This window comes from Sarcophilus harrisii, chromosome 2 (genome assembly GCF_902635505.1).
Source record: "Sarcophilus harrisii chromosome 2, mSarHar1.11, whole genome shotgun sequence".
NCBI classification, from domain to species: Eukaryota; Metazoa; Chordata; class Mammalia; order Dasyuromorphia; family Dasyuridae; genus Sarcophilus; species Sarcophilus harrisii.
The window spans coordinates 662,334,820-662,352,311 of NC_045427.1; the positions used below are offsets into that span (position 1 = coordinate 662,334,820).

General features: G+C 40.1%; 2 protein-coding genes across 6 annotated transcripts in view; both read left to right on the forward strand.

Annotated features, from left to right (window-relative positions):
* LOC111718837 (zinc finger protein 260-like) overlaps positions 1-11,744 on the forward strand; it is a 99,071-nt gene extending 87,327 nt beyond the window's left edge. The window contains exon 7 of the transcript XR_004232627.1: positions 11,347-11,744. The gene's annotated coding sequence lies outside the window, so the exon portion shown is untranslated. The remainder of the gene's footprint in view (positions 1-11,346) is intronic.
* Positions 1-17,492, forward strand: part of LOC111718933 (zinc finger protein 300-like) — a 177,555-nt gene that overhangs the window by 11,844 nt on the left and 148,219 nt on the right. The window contains exons 2-5 of one of the 5 annotated variants that reach the window (XR_004232629.1): positions 1,840-1,966; positions 3,005-3,100; positions 3,935-4,027; positions 6,472-6,592. Coding sequence is in view for 2 of the 5 variants with exons in the window: in XM_031957091.1 (XP_031812951.1) it covers positions 1,840-1,966; positions 3,005-3,100; positions 6,472-6,767 (519 nt within the window). In the remaining 3 variants the exon portion in view is untranslated. Of the gene's footprint in view, positions 1-1,839; positions 1,967-3,004; positions 3,101-3,934; positions 5,875-6,471; positions 11,155-17,492 lie in introns of those variants that run through there. The other 4 variants (XR_004232628.1, XM_031957091.1, XM_031957092.1 and 1 more) reach the window with 4 other exon arrangements.

Below are 17,492 nucleotides of genomic sequence, written 5' to 3' on the forward strand. Positions count from 1 at the left end.
CATTAAGACCCCTTCCTGTTGGTTAATGGGGGAGCTGTGGGAGGCTTGTGAAGGAAAGCTTTGCAATATCTTCTCTTGTGAGTGAGTTAAGGAATCAATCAGAGATGAGTTGTCCATCAAGACTTCCTTCCTTTACTGAAAAGTTACCCTATGGATGAAGAAGTTCTCCCTCGAGAAAAAGATTCAGCAATCCATGGCAATCTCAAAAAATGTAAAAGAACAATAACTTCCTCAGTTATTCAGAAGTGAACAAATACAGAAAAGTAAAGCTGAAATGTGCATTACACAGAGACCATGAGGAGGTCAGGGTAGCCCTTCCTAGTTAGAACCAAACATGTCCCAAGTTCACAAAGGCCATTCTCCTTACCAAAAGGTAACATTATTTAGGAGAGCAAGTTATAGAGAAAATGGAGAGAAAATAAGAACCAGCAAGGGGAAATATGAAATAGTGCTGAAAGGGCAATAGGGTTACCCAAGAAAAGAATTGGGAAGACCCCATTAAAGGAACATAACAGGTTGTTACATTGAATGGCAGCCTAGAAGCATAAAGGAGTTTAGCAAACTGACCAGTTAGTTATAGTTAGCTCTGCTTTATATATAGTATATAGAACTGTAATGAGCCAGAACTCTGGAGAAGCATAATTGAAACAAGGTGTTAACTCAGAGCAATAGATAAGACAATGGTTACCTACTTTAGCTGTGAGTTTCCTAGTTCAGTACATGTACTTAGTACTTAACATAGTTCTACAAGATTGACACCTACAATGATGTAATTATAATAGAGTATATAAGAACCAACAAGGACAGGAGGAGAGACATCCATTCCATCTCTTCTGCTGAACTGACCGATGCTCCCTTCTTCAATCTAATTCAGATGAACTCTTCTCTCAATGTTTTCAGCTCAACTCCCTGAGAGAGCCTCTGTCTGTTTCTTATATAGGATCTCTTCTGAGAGAAAGAGATTATGGGTTTCTCCCAGAGTGCTCTCTGGTCCTGAGAGCTTCAAGGGAGGGGTGAATTCTGATATCTTATACTAAACTCTGAAATCTCCCGTGTGAACTCCAATGAATACTTAAATACTTCTTGCTTATAAGAGCTCTCTAAAGGTGTGAATACAAGCATTATTGTCTATCAGTTGTACTTAGTACCTTGTTTCAAGTTCTGGCACATAACATCTGGTAGGATCAGATTAATCATACTGAACCATGCTAAAGTAGATAATTATTGTCTCTATCAACTCTAATGACTTAACAGTTTGTAAAGATTCCAACAATCTCCCACCTCCCTGAGGGCCTCTTCTTCATTCCCTCTCTGATGGACAAGGGGAATGTGGCAAATAAATATCGAGGAATTTTTAGGGGACAGATAATTGCCCAAGAGCTTCCATTGCTGTGGATCACAGCATCTGAAGGAGTTGCAAGGCAGCCTTTGCTGGTACAGGTGTTGGGGACTGGGAATGAGATAAATTGGGAGCAGAGGGAAGAGGAGGAAGGTCAGCTACCACTTAAGTCACTTCAGCTAAGGAAGAAACTTCCCATCACCCTCTTGCTCTCCAAAGATCCATCTACCTCACAGATAAACACAAACTCTTCCTGATTCCACAAGGAAATGCATTCAACAATAAGACATTTCTCAGCTTTGTTCCAACTGCTTCTATAAAATGCTTTTGTAAAAACGCAGTAAGATTCTGGTTTCAGGAGCCGACTCTCAGAAATGGCCTCAGCTTTGAGACTATCCTGTCTCTGCTTGAGTTTCCTCTTGTAAACTGGAGAGGGTTGGTTGGATTCTTGTAGAGCTGAAAGTCACCTCAGAATTCATCTCCTGACTTTGGTGCTTTAGGAGTTGGTGACATTCAGGGATGTGGCTGTGGACTTCACCCAGGAGGAATGGGGCCTCTTGGATCCTCCCCAGAAGGAGTTGTACAAGGAGGTCATGTTGGAGAATGCCCGGAACCTGCTGTCTCTGGGTAAGGACATTTCCTGGGTTAACTCTGAATCTGTAGTAAAAGGGCGTATCTTCATTTCCTGGGGTGCAGGGTTTGGGGGTGTATCAGTCAGGAAGGGGAAAGTTCTGGTCTGCTGTGTCCTCCTGTGTGTCTTTTCCTTGTGGGATAGAAAACTGAGGGTGTCCTTGGTTGCTGCTGAAGCTGTCACTTACCACTTCTAGGTAGGTTCAAGTCAGAGATGAAACCAGTGTTGAAGCATCTCACCCAAGGAACTACTCTGAGCTTATTTTGGCTGACCTCTACCTGGACACAGACTGGTCTACCAGAGCTCTGAAAATTGCTCCCACAGTTATAGCTGAAAACCTGTCCCTCTTTGGCTCAGGGCCAGGATTGGGAATACTCTTCTTTTTAGCAAGCATCTCTCTGTAGCCCAAAGCCCATGGTTGTTTCTAGTACAGGAAACTTATCCTTGATCTTCCTTCTTATTGCCCTCATATTCTAGCACCAGTGGTGGGAAAGGAAAGGAAGAGAATCAGCATTTCTTTCCAGATGTTGTTTGCCAGGTGCTGTGCCTTATGCTTTCTTTATAATATAAACAATTAACAAAAATTTTGTTTAAGAAAAAACTTCCGGGAAATAAGATAAGTTGACAATTCTAAATACCCAAATTAGTGAAAAAGCACAAATGAAGAAAGCTGTGATTTGCATCCAGATAAAGAGCTGATAGAAACATGTATGGCATAATTTTCAGGCTCAGTAACACTTTTTATGCAGTTGTGGGCTTAAAACCCTCTGCCAGAATGGAACCTAATAGGACAACAGGAGGGGGAGGAGGGAAAGAGCATTTGACTGTTTCTCCAAAAAAGGTGTACAACAGGATGATGGGACAAACTTTATCATAGATGTCTTGCATTACAAGCACTAGTGGGTGACTACAAACTCCAATTTCAATATAATGAACTGAATCTCAATGGAGCCGCTTTGGGTGCTCTCCCCATTCCCTAAAGAAAACTCAGTTTCAAGCTTCTCTCTTCATCCCTCCTTGATTTCCATGCCCAGGGCTTCCGGTTCTCAGAGAAGATGTGATTTCTTATTTTAAGCAAGGACAAGTACCCTGGATGCTGGACCAAGAAGGCCTGAGGAGCTGCTTTCCAGGTGAGTGAGGTGACAGCAGGGATATGAGCAGTACTAGTGACTTCTGGGAGTTACCCCAAAGAAAATGCAGGTTTGGGGGAGAAAGGCCAGCCTTGGAATTCTTTTTCAGATACTTTTTAGGAAGATCTCTTTCTCAGATTCTCCTCTGCCAGTCACTGAATCTCAGTTTCCCCTTTATAAAATGAGTGGGAGGCACTCCGTGGCCTTGGATCCCTTCCAGTGATCATGTGGGATCCATAAGGAGTCATTGTTTGCATAATGGTGCAATGGAATTTTCCTGAAAGTGCCAAAAGGGGATCGGGTTGTCCCAGATGAGCCAATTCTTAGAATTTCTCCAAGTCAGCAAACTTTTAAATGCCTGCTATCAGCCGGGACCTGGGCTGTGCCCCAGAAACATAAAGAGAGACAAGGGACCCCTCCTGCTCTCGTGGAGGTCACAGACAGCTGGGGCAGACAATACACACGTGTAAGTATGTAGAAACCCTCTGTGGGGTAGATAAATAGGATCAAATTAGTGCCTCCCCAAATCACTAAGTAATTAAGGTACTGATGGTTTAAGAAGGAGAGTAAAATTGGGGAGATAATGGTCAAAATGAAATACCATATCTAGCATTTATACCACACCTGCTGTGACATGCAGTGTATCAGTATTGTCTCATTTTATCATCATGAGAACCCTAGGACTCGGGTGCCATTATTGTGCCCTTTTTATAGATAAAGGAACTGAGACAGACAGAGATCTTGTAAGTTGACTAGCAAATTGCTGAGTTTGGATGAACACGCAAGTCTTGCTGATTGAAGGCCCTGTTCATATTTTTCCCCTTTTACCCTCAGCTCTGTTCTGATTCTGAAACAGATGTGATGAAAACGGTCACACGTGTATGAGGTGGACCATGGAAGGAGAAGTGAACAAGCTCCCGTTTAGAGGTGCAATGTCATTTCTTTAAATGTAACCAGTGGAAATTACTTGCTAATTACTGTTAAATTGATCTTTGTTTCCATTGGCTCATGACAAGTATTAGTTTAAATAGCAAATGTACTCAAACGTCAGTTTCAAATATTACATTATGTTGTTTTTTGGGGTTTTTTTTTTAATAATGTTTAATTCACAAAAGCATCATTTTAAAGGACAGAATATCTTCAGATTTTTTTTTTTAACCACTGGTAAAGTAGCTTATCTCCCTGACACTCTACTGGACATTTAACCCACATTGCTAATCAAATCCTTTGAGAGACTGCCACATGGAAGAAGAGAAACGTAAACAAAGCATAAGTTCCGATTAAAAGACCACCTCAGCATGTCAATGAGTGGCCCCTTAGGGCTCTTTTTGTGGAAGGGTTGTGGTCTCCCATGGGGATTTCAGGATGGCCTCTACTGGGGATTCCTCGTGATGGGTTTTCAAGTAGGCTGCCAGCCCTGGAGCCAGAGTGCAGAACCAGGGACTGTCTTGATTGGGTGATTACAGGTTTGAGGAGATGTGGTCACTAGGGAACCTAGCAATGAGGGAACTGCTCTGGTGCAGGGAGAGAGAGGGCTTTTGCAGGCCCCTGGCCCTTTGTTCATGAATGTCCAACCTTCCTGTAATCCTGGAAATAATTTGATGTCAAACTGAGAATCTGGATGATTCCGTTGCACATAGAAGACATCAGGGTTTGATGGAAGCACCCCATGAAGCCCAAAAGCTGCATGTTCCTGATCATGGCAGCTTAAAGTCACTGAGAAAGAGTCGTTAAGATGGATATATGGACAAACTTGTCTCAGAGGATAGTTTTCCTCTTAATACAGCACTGACAAATTTTTGGATGAAATCCCTTCACTCATTATCTCAATCCTTCAAGTAATTTTTGAACTTCTAAAGAGGAAGAGTGCAATAGCATGCTCTATCCTTCCAATGATTAACTACATTTTCACAATGAGACTCATATTTTCAGATGTGGATGATTTCCTGCATTTTTTAAAAAATTGGGTTTGTTAAAAGAGTGGAGGGCAATGTAATGATAAATTTTAAAAAATAAATAAGCAATGATTATCTCAAAGAAGTAAACCATCAGATGAAAATCACATGTGCCTCAGATAAAATAGGAAACCACATCCCCACAAAAAAAACCATTTTTAGTATGCAAATAATCTATCAGAAAAAAATAAAATAAAATTGAAAATGATCACTTAAAAGTACAGACAATGAAAGGGAACAGGAAAAATTTTATAATTTGTCAAATACTGTAGACAGTCGCTGGCCATTCACAGGGTGTGAATTCCAGCCACTGCTGCTGGTATTTGTGGCAAGTCACTCAATCCTCTGAGCTGGTGCCTGAGGTGTACAAGTAGCAAGAATGAAGGTTCTTTCTGTGTTGTCCCAGGTTGACTGTGAGAATCCAATGTATTTGTGCATGAAGGTCATTAGAAATTAAATCATTCTTGGGATGTGAGCTATTGGATTTTTAAGTGATTCTGCGCATTGAAAACTTTTGTCTTGGAACTGCCTCAGATTTATAAGAATGCAAGCCATTTGCCAATTGATAAATGGTCAGAGGATTTAAACAGACAGTTTTCAGATAAAAAAATTAAAATCATTTCTAGTCCTATGAAAAAATACTCTAAATCTCTATTGGTCAGAGAAATGTAAATTAAAACAATGCTGAGGTACCAGATCTTTCAGATTGTCTAACATGACAGGAATAGATTGTGATGTGTGTTGAAGGGGATGTGGAAAAACTGCGACACTAATACATTGTTGGTGGAGTTGTGAATTGATCCAGTCATTCTGGAAAACAATATGGAACTATGCCTAAAAGTCTATCACACTGTGCATACCCTTTGATCCAGCAGTGTCTCTACTGAACCTGTACCTCAAAGAGATCTTAAAGAAAAGAAAAGGCCTTTCACATGTGCAAAAAATGTTTGTAGCCGCCTTTTCTGTACTGGAGAGAGGACTATGGGGCTTGAGTAAGCAACACAACCTAGTATTTCACCTTTTTGGTAGTTTACTTGCATTTGGTTTTCTTTCTCATTGTTTTCCCTTTTTGAACTGATTTTTCTTGTGCAGCATAAAAATTGTGGAAGTATGTATAGAAGAATTGTACATGTTTAACATACATTGGATTACTTGATAGATAGAGGAGGGAAGTGGGGGAAGGAAAGGAGAAAAAAAATTGGAACACAAGGTATTGCAGGGATGAATGTTGAAAATTATCTATGCATACATATATTTTGAAAATAAACTTTTGTAAAAAACAAAAAAGAAACAAGATTTTTCTCTTTTGGCTTTGCAAATAAAAAATAACAATTTGTATTCATTTGATGGCGGGAAGAGGATATTAATGTGTGTATAGTGTCTATTTTACTGTTTGTTGTTGGTTGTTTTTTTCAGAGCAAGAGATCAGCATTGAAATGAAGGATACTACTGAGGAGAAAAACCTTTCTGTGGTAGAACCTCTCAGGCCACCATGCAAAAATCCCTGCGACTTCACTTGGAGAGAAATCTGTGTTACACAAGAAAAAATTCAAACTGGCAAGAAACCTTATGAATGTAACCAGTGTAGAAAGGGTTATAGAAGCAAGGGACATCTTATTAGACAAGACATAATCCACAATGGAGAGAAACCTTATGATTGCAACCACTGTGGAAAGGCTTTTATTCAAAAAGGACCGTTTTATTATCCTTAAGAAAACCCACATTGAGAAAACAACTTATGAATGTAACCAATGTGGAAACTTTTAGATTCCAGAGAAGGCTTTATGGACATCAGAAAGTCCACACTGGAGGAAAATCTTATGTAAATAATGAATATGGAAAGGGTTTTGTAGAAAAATCTGATTGGTTCTTGCCAGATTTGTGAAGAAATGTAAAGGTGTTAAAGTAAGGAGGAAAATGAATTTGGTAGAGAACACTGGGAGGGATCAGTCTACAGAAGTCAGCCAGATCCCTTGTATGAGAAGGTCTTTCTTCTCATGACTCATAAGGCTTTATGCTTCTAAACTGAATTGTTCAATATAACTGCTCCAATAGCTTTGGAGTCAGCAACCATCGGTTATTTGATTTGGTTTTGTTTTTCTGTAGGTGATCTCTGAAACCTTTATTTTGTACTTTCAGTTTTCTCTGTTTAGGAGTTCTGCTCATTTCTCTTGAATTGTTTTCTTCATCCTTAAGTCCATTTTCTCTCCAGTTGTGTGTTTCTGGGAGATCCATGATCCTTAGGGTTGCTGTCTTAGAATAAAATGCACTTTATTACAGCAAGGAGCCAATTTTTTTGAATGTTCTTGTTTTTTACTTCACTTCTTCTAAGCTTCCCTTTCCTTTTGGAGTATTTCCAGTCCCTCATTATTCTCTTTCTTTTTCTCTTCTTTCAGGAGGTTTGCCATGGCAGATTCTAAGATTTCTATTCCCTTGGCCTAGCTGTTTTTTAAATGTTTCATATTTAGAAGATGCCATAAATATGTCTTTTGCCTCTAGTTTCCTCAGAGATTAATTCATCTCTTCTGCTCTCATCTCAATCTACATTTCTTCATTCCCCCTTTCTCTTTACATCCTCTTGTACATTCCCCTTCTTCTCTTGCCCTTTAGCTAGTCCAGTTCATTGGTTTTTAGACTTCCTCCATTTTTCTTCCCCTTTCCCATAAGGATTGCTCTTCTCCTCACTCTCCCACTTCCCTTTCTACCTTGCCTAGATTCTCATGCTCTGATCCATAGCCCCTTTTTTCCTGTGCTCTCTCTCTTTTCCCTGTACACTTCCTACAGTCAAAGCTCCCAAGATGACTTTCTCAGCTCTTCCATGTAGGTCATTTCTGCCATTGATTCTAAGCCAGTCCCACAGATTCCTCCTTTCCATGGTGCTTCCTTTCAGAATACTGTGTGGGTCACTGCAGGGTCAGAGGGAACACTGCTCCATTTTGGGGAACTTTGTCCCCTGATATTTACCATCTCTTTCTTCTTTTGATTTTCTTTAGCATTCTCCTAGTAATCACAACCCTGTCTCCATGCTCTCCTGCTCCTCCCAGTGCTAGTTCCCCTCACGAGTGACAGCTCCCCTTAACTCAAAGTAGCCTTTTCAGGCACTTAACCCCCAAGCCTCAGGCTGAGGTCCCTTGTCTCTTATACGAATATCCACCAATCCTGCAAAGTCTGGCCCCTTCCTCTCTCCACCTTCTCAATCTTTCCAATTTCCTGCCTGACCCCTCAGGTGGTCTTTTCTTTCCAAGTCCATGGATCTCAATCCCCCATTTTCTTGATTGTTCTCCAGCCTTTGACATTCCTGATGACTCTCTCTCCTCCAGGGTCCTCTCTTCTCATAGTTTTTAGAACTCTGCTCTCTCCTGCCTTTTCCCCTTCCTATCTGACCACTTCTCTGTCTTCTTATTGGAACTCAGGCCCCTCTTTACCACAGAATGCCACCTTTTTGTCCCTTATTGTTAAGCTCCCCTCTGCAGGCTAGGTCATCCTGGGCCCCATCTCAGCTCCAGTGCTCTCTGGAACCCATTGTTTTGTTCCTTGCCCTTATCTCCTTGGTTTGCATTGGTATGTTATTATTCCAAAGTCAGTCAGTTACAGGGCATGAGAAGGTCTTTCTCCTCAACTGGTAGGACTTTGTATTAAAGGTGACTACTAGCAGCCTGGTAGTTTGTAGCCATGGGTTTGGTTTGGGGATCCCAGATTTGATGTTTGGAGGAACAATGTGGGTGAGCTGGGGCTTCCTTCCATTGCATTTTCATTTTCTTGTCCAGAAGTGACCAGTTCTCTTTGGCCAGTTCCTTCCTGAGCCTGTCCATTATTTTTAACCAGTGTCCTTCCCTGAGAGCTCCCATCCTTTGCTTTTCTATGTCCCTGGTGTGTATTTCCCTTCAGTACACTTCCTTCAGCAAGGGAAGATTTTTCAACTGTTAATTCTTTATTTCATTTTCTCTGGGCTCTCATTCATTTTTGTATATTTTTATTTCCTCTCTATTCTCTCTTCTCTTTCTTTGGGAAGAGTTACCATGTCAGAATTTCAGTATTCTATCCCTGCATCTTGGCAATGATCAAAAGAAATCCAGAGGCCCAAGAAATATGGAAAGAGGTCTGGCTGGGAAGGAGCCTCTTGATTAAGGGATTTGTGGAGAGCCCAATCAGAAAAGTCCCAAAGGAGGAGAGCCAGTGAATAATGAGGAGGTAGCTGAGCTTTCTCTTTAAGAAAAGGTTGGGAGTGCATTAACACCCCTCATGTGGGTAAAGAGGGGCTGTGGGAGGCTTGTTGAAGGAAAGATTTACAATGTCTTCTCTTGGGTGTGAGTTAAGGAATCAATCAGAGATGAGTCTTCCATCAGGACTTCCTTCCTTTACTGAAAACTTACCCTATGGATAAGAAGTTCTCCCTCGAGAAAAAGAAAGATTCACCAATCCATGGCAATCTCAAAAACTTCCTGTTGTTCAAAAGGGAACAAATACAGAAAAGTAAAGCTGAAATGTGCATTACACAGAGACCATGAGGAGGTCAGGATAGCCCTTCCTAGTTAGAACCAAAAATGTCCCAAGTTCACAAAGGCCATTCTCCTTACCAAAAGGTAACTTATTTAGGAAAACAGGTTATAAAGAAAATGGAAAGAAAATAAGAACCAGCAAGGAGAAATATGAAATAGTGCTGAAAGGGCAATAGGGTTACTCAAGAAAAGAATTGGGAAGACCCCATTAAAGGAACATAACAGCTACACTGAATGGCAGCCTAGAAGCATAAAGGAGTTTAGCAAACTGACCAGTTAGTTATAGTTAGCTCTGCTTTATATATAGTATATAGAACTGTAATGAGCCAGAACTCTGGAGAAGCATAATTGAAACAAGGTGTTAACTCAGAGCAATAGGTAAGACAATGGTTACCTAGTTTAGCTGTGAGTTCCCTAGTTCAGTACATGTACTTAGTACTTAACATAGTTCTACAAGATTGACAACTACAATGATGTAATTATAATAGAATACATAAGAGCCAACAAGGACAGGAGGAGAGACATTCATTCCCTCTCCCACCTCTGTGGTGGCTGACCTCCCTCCTCTTCCCTCTGCCTCTAATTTATCTCATTCCCAATCCCCAACACCTATGTCACCAAAGGCTTTCCTGCTACTCCTTCAGATGCTGTGATCCACAGCAATGGAGGCTCTTGGGGAATTATCTGTCCCCCAACAATTCCCCAATGTTTGTTTGCCGCATTCCCTTTGTCCATCAGAGAGAGAAGAAAAAACAGGCTACCAGGGAGGTGGGAGATGGAATGAATGAATGTCTCTCCTCCTGTCCTAATGTTCCTGATCATGGTCATTTGAAATCACTGAGAAAGGGTTGTTTTCCTTTCTCATATGCACATATGCTTGTTTTCCAAGGGAGAATTTACCACTTAACAAAGCACTGACACATTTTTTAGTCAAATCCCTTAGATCATTGTCTCAATTCTTCAAGGAGTTTTTGAACTTCTAAAAGGGAAGGGTGCAATAGCATGCTCTTTCCTTCCATGCCATAGAATGATTAACTCTATTTTCTGGGATGAGACCCATATTCTTGTGTATGTGTGATTTCCTGCAATTTTTAAAAATTGGGTTTATTAAAGAATATACAGGGGCATGTGATAATAAATTAAAAAAAACAAATAAGCAGTGATTATTTGATAGAAGAAAAGGATTAGAACAAAATTATATATACCTCAGATAAAATAATTAAAAACCTCAACAGGATTAGTATTCAAATAAGGTATCAGGAAAAAAATGCATGTGATAACTTGATAGTGCAGAAAATGAATGAAAAAGGGAAAAATTGAGAAAATTGAGAATGGAGATAATTCATCAGATATTATAGGCAGAGGCTGCCTATTCATGGGGTGTAATATTCAGTCAAGGCTGCTGGGATTTGGGTCAAGTCACTCAACCTTCTGAGCTGAAGACCCGAGTTGTGCCCATTGTGTGACTGAAAATACTTTCTGTATTGTCCCAGGTTTACTGTGAGAATCCAATGATTTTGTGCATGAAGCTCATTAGAAATCAAATCTTTGGGGCAGCTCAGTGGTGCAGTGGATAAAGCACCAGCCATGAAGGCAGGAGGACTTGAGTTCTAATTTGACCTCAGATGCTTAACACTTCCTAGTTGTGTGACCTGGGCAAGTCCCTTACCCCCAAATGGCTCAGCTAAGATGAAAAAAAAATTTTTTTTACTAATAAAAGGAAGGGGATATAAATATTTATAGATGTATAGTGTTTGTTCTTGTTTGTATTGTATCTTATTGTTTTTTTCAGAACAAGAGATCAGACTTGAAATGAAAGACATTACTGAGGAGAAAAGCCTTTCTGTGGAGAACCGCACAGGCCACCATCCATAAGTCCCTGTGACTTCACTTGGAGAGAAATCTGTGCTACACATGAGAAAATCCACACTGGGGAGAAATCTTATGAATGTAACCAATGTGGAAAGGGTTTTACCAAAAGGGAATCTCTTATTGTACATCAGAGAATCCACTCATGAGAGAAATGTTATTAATGGAACCAGTGTGGAAAGACTTTTTGATATAAGGGTTTCTCACTGTACATTAAAGAAGCCACACTGAGGACAAACTTTGATAAGTCAAAGTAACTATAACGAAGAGCATTTTACAGAAAGGGAACTTCTCTCTCTCTTTTTTTCTTTATAGCTTTTTATTTACAAGATATATGCATGGGTAATTTTTTCAGCATTGATCCTTGCAAAACCTTGTGTTCCAATTTTTCCCCTCCTTTCTCCACCCCTTCCCCTTGATGATAGGTAGGTCAATACATGTTAAATATGTTAAAGTATATGTTATATACAACACATATATATACATATCCAATCAGTTATTTTGCTGCACAAGAAAAATCAGACTTAGAAATAAGGTAAAATTAACCTGAGAAGGAAATCAAAAGTGCAAACAAAGACAAAGGGATTGGAAATGTTATGTTGTGTTTCACATTCATTTCCCAGAGTTCTTTTGCTGGGTGTAGCTGGTTCTCTTCATTATTGAACAAATTGAACTGATTTCTCATTGTTTAAGATCAATCCATCAGAATTGATCATCATGTTGTATTATTGTTGAACTATATAATGATCTCCTGGTCCTGCTCATTTCACTCAGCATCAGTTCATGTAAATCTCTCCAGGCCTTTCTGAAATCCTCCTGCTGGTCATTTCTTATAGAACAATAATATTCCATAACATTCATATACCACAACTTATTCAGCCATTCTCCAGTTGATGGGCATCCATTCAATTTCCAGTTTCTGGCCACTACAAAAAGAGCTGCCGCAAACCTTTTGGCACATACAGGTGCCTTTCCCTCCTTTAAAATCTCTTTGGGATATTAGCCCAGTAGTAGCACTGCTGGATCAAAGGGTATACACAGTTTGATGACTTTTTGAGCAGAGTTCCAAATTCCTCTCCAGAATGGCTGGATGTATTCACAATTCCACCAACAATGTATCAATGTCCCACATCCCCTCCAACATTCAGCATTATCTTTTCCTGTCATCCTAGCCAATATGACAGGTGTGTAGTGGTATCTCAGAGATGTCTTAATTTGCATTGCTCTGATTAATGGCTTGGAGGATCTTTTCATATGGATAGAAATAGTTTCAATTTTTTTATCTGAAAATTCTCTGTTCATATCTTTTGACCATTTATCACTTGGAGAATGGCTTGATTTGAAAGGGAATCTCTTACCATACATCAGAGAATCCACTCATGAGAGAAACCTTATGAATGTAACCAGTGTGGAAAGACTTTTAGATATAAGGAATCACTTGCTGTACATCAGAGAAGCCATGCTGGGGAGAAACCTTATGAATATAACTATAATGTCCAGACTAGCTCTGTGCAGGGCCTCAGGATCAGTCAAAGTCCTTGGGCTTTAGGAGAAGTGAAGGCACAGGCAAGCTGCCACATGGCTTGCCAAAGGTGAATCCTGATGTCTGGAGCCTCAAGTCCTCTCTCCTTAGTATGTTCTAGCAGAGAGGCTCTGACCCTTTCCCTCTGCTCTCCAATCCTTGCCTCTGATTACCTCAGCACAACACATTCAGCAAGTGCCAATCATGAGGAGTGCCATCAATCACCTTATGTTTATAGATCATCATCATATCTTGAGTAGGAAATTAGCCTTAAGTGCTCTGCTCTCTTAGGTTCCAATACACCTTTTTAGAGTTCCAGCCCTCTACATGTCGCCAATGTGGAAAGGGTTTTAGAAAAAGGGAAATCTTATACCACACTGGAAGAAATCTTATGTAAGTAATGAATACGGAAAGGGTTTGGTAGAAAATTCTATTTGGTTTTTGCCAGATTTGTGAGGAAATGTAAAGGCATTAAAATAAAAAGAAAAATGAATTTGGTAGAGAACACTGGGACAGATCAGCCTACAGAAGTCAGCCAGATTCTTTTTATGAGAAGGTCTTTTTCCTTATGACTTGTAGGACTTTGTGCTTCCTAGCTGGAGTCAGGAGCCACGGCTGTTTTGTTTTGTTTTTCTGTAGGTGATTCTCTGAATTTTTTCCTTTCTAATTTAAGTTTTTCTTTATTTAGAAGTTCTAGCCAGTTCTCTTGGATTATGTTCTTCATCCTTGTCTCCATTTTCCCCCGTTATGTCTTTCTGGGCGATCGATGATCCTTATGATGTCTGTGTGCTTTCACTCTTAGAATTCAATGCACTTTATTTTAGAATGTGGCCAGTTTTTTTTTTTTTTTTTTTTTTTTTGAATCTTCATGTTTTTTACTTTGCTTCTTTCAGGCTGTTCTTCCTTTTTAAGAATTTGCATTCCCTCACTATTCATTCTCTCTCTCTCTCTCTCTCTCTCTCTCTCTCTCTCTTTCTCTTTTTTTTTTTTTTTTTTTTTTACCTTTGGGGAGGGTTGTCATGGCAGATTCTCTAGTTTCTGTCTCTAGACCTATTCTCTTAGTTTTGAGTAGTTTGAGCTAGATGATTTTCATGTGTTTTCCAGGATGAGAAGATAGTTTCTCTTTAGATATTATTCATCTCTTACATCTGTTCATCTCAACCATTTTCTTCATTCCTGATTGTGAACAGAGCCCCTGCCAGATGGGGAGGCTGTAGAATGGATCTCTTCATGTAAAAGGATGATACAAGGAGGACTGAGAGGATTGCATTCTCTGACGTCCTCTTTCCCTCTTTCCTCCAATTTAGTTCCAATTCCCATCCACAAGCAACATCTGGTCAGTAAAGGCTGATTTGTAATCCTTCAGAGTTATTGTAATCAGTAGTTAGCCTCAGCACCTAGGACACTACCCAGATCAGCTGATCAGGATCAAGCCAAAGTCCATCTTTGTCTTGAGTCTTAAACTCAGGATTGAACAGGATGGAAGCAGATTCTCCACGACCACTTTCCCCCTCATCTACCATCAAGAGTGTGTCCCTGACTAGATTTACTCCACCCCATAGTCCCTCCTACAATCCTCTATACACCAATCATTGAGCCAGTATGGATAGTGGAAATGACCATTTTCTAAGCATATGCCCAGAGAGTATTGTCCAATCAGTAGTTAGCCTCAAGCGCTGGACAGTCCTGACCTCAGTGCATTGAATTCAAGAGTTTCAGCCCTCTACATCACCCGCTTTCTTTTGTCTTAGAACACAGGTGGTCACAACATCCCTGACTTTTCAGGATGGTGAGAGCCCCCAAAAGGAGGTGATCACGCCCCCCCCCCACTTCTCAGGAAGGGAGGTGAAAACACTAAAAGGAGATGATCATGCCCTCCCCAACATCTTCTGAGGAAGGGAGATGAAAAGCACCAAAGGGAAGTGGGGATTGCTACTGGGTTTCTGGGCTGAAGGTTCTTATTAGAAACAGCTATGTACAAACCCATTAGCATGGGAGGTATTACACGAGCACATAGCAATAACGCACAGGCCATTAGTGATGACTCTCCCTACAACCAGTTCAGGCTTAATTTGGTGCAACAAACATGAATTGTATATGCAAGTCATGATATAACAATATAAATAAATCAATAAGGTGTTATAAGAGATTTCCAGAAGTCCTAGAAGGAGGGTATGTAAACAACAGTCACACATACGCCTTCTTCAGCAACCAAGAAATAGTCCAAAACCAATCTATTCTCCATTGCTTCACGTGTCAGGGAATCCAATGATACCCACACGTTTTTGAAGTCCTGCAACAGTTTTTTTTCATGTGTTAGGGAATCCAATGATCCCCACAAGTTTTTGAAGTCCTGCAACAGTCTTATCATTTCTCAGAGAATCCAATGATTCCTGAGGGTTTTGAAGTCCAACAATTTTCGATGTCTGTGAGTCAAACGCCATAACTGTCATGCTCTTTCAGTGGTGGGCCCAGTCAGCAATGAAACTATCTGATGTTTCTTGGGTCTTTGCCTTAGTTTCAAGGGTCTGCTCCATCCTCTCCAATGGAAAAGGTGAATATGGCTCGTTGGCACCCATCTGATTCCTTCTCCACCTGTGGAGATACAAGCAAACCCTCTCCCCCAAGCAGTTAGCCTATCTGGTCCTTTCCATTCACTTTCTGGGTCTCTCCACATCACCTGGTGATTATCTAAAAATAGTGGAGCTGCTTGCACTGGACACTGCCCTTCTAATGAACCCATAAAACCTGTCTGCTGGAGCCAATGCATCTTTGTCAAAAATCAAGAAATTAATAGTACAAAGAGCTAGATTTACAAGTTCTCTAGGGTTACCTGTGATTCTTCCTTTCTTTTGTTTTTGGAGGAGCATTTTAATGTCTCTGTTTCTCCTCTCTACTATTGCCTATCCTTGAGGATTAAAGAGTATGCCAGTGATATGTAAAAATTTTATACTGTGCACAAAAGTATGCAAAATATTTGGAAGTATATGCAGGTCCATTGTCTGTTTTTATGGCTTGTGGTTTTATGGCTTTATGGCTATGTGTGCACCCATAATTGCAAATGCTTGTATAAGGAATTCAATGACCACTCGGGCTGTCCTTTTTGCTGCTGGTATTGCAAAAGTGAATCCTGAAAAAGTGTCTACCACAACATGGATAAAAGACAGACGACTAAAAGATTTATAATGGGTCACATCCATTTGCCAAATTTCATTGGGTCTCAAACTAAGGGAACCCAAGGTTCTTCCCTGGAGGCAGTGTAGGAGCATGGAAAGGAAGGTAAGCTGTACAGGCTTTTACTATGCTCCTTGCTTCCTCTCTTGTTATTCCAAATTGTAAACGTGAAGCTCAAGCAGCCTGATGATATTTAAAATGAGATTCTTGAGCTTCTTGAAATGAAAGAATATAGTTAGAAGGCTATCTGCCTTTGAATTACCATCAAAAATTGGACCTGGAATCCACTATGAGAGTGGACATGCAAAATATAAATCTTACCTGGATGCTTTCTCACTTGCTCTTGAAGTTCCTTGAAGAGCTGGTATATATTAGAGGCTACAAATTTTAATTGAGCTGTGGCAATTCTTTGTACCACACCTACTGAATAGGCCGAATCAAATATAATATTTATATCTCCTGGATAATAAGTAAGAGCTAGAATGAGTGCATACAATTCGTTGTGCTGAGTGGACTGAAAAGGAGTTCTGAGTATTCTCTTTATTAACTATAAAGTCACGAGAGTATACAGCGCAAATATTATGTTTGGATGCATCTGTAAAGATAGCTGGTCCTTTAAGAGGAACTTTAGAAACCTTCTCTTCAAGAATCCATTGCCAATTATGTAACAGTCTGGTTATTTTTAATGGAGACCCATGTGCAAAATTTGGAGGTGTGGCCAATAAAATTTGCCACTCTGGGATGGTTTCACAGCATACATTAATTTGTGCATTATTATAAAAGGTGCATATCTTGTCAGGTCTTATCCCAGATAATTGTACCGCTGGCTTAATGGCCTTTAATAAAATTTTAGCCACAAGCACTGGGTAAGGAGTAAGGCTTTGTTCTGGTTGTGCCGGAGGTTCATCCACTCTATCACACTGTCTCCTTGATGAAGGACTGCTGTGGGTGTCTCTTGTGTAGCAAAACTGAGTATTTCCAAGGGTTTTGAGTGACTCTTTCAACCACATTGGATAAAGCCAGTTCAACTTCTCTCAAAGCCTCTTGAGCTTCTTTTGTAAGCTGACGTGGTGAGTTTAAAGCACTGTCTCCCCTTAAAATGTCATATAATGGTTGCAATTAATAGGTAGTCAAGCCTAACACTGATCACATCCATTGGATATCTCCTATCAGTTTCTGAAAGTCATTTAAGGTGTTTAACTTTTCAGTTCTTAAGGAAAGTTTTTATACTGTGAACACCTTAGGATATACTCCATATCCTAAATATTGAAAAGGAGCATGTTTTTGAATTTTTTCTGGAGCTATGTGCAATTTGTAGTATCTTAGTGTATCCATGGTCTTTTGTAGACAGGCTAACATTTATTCCTCGGATG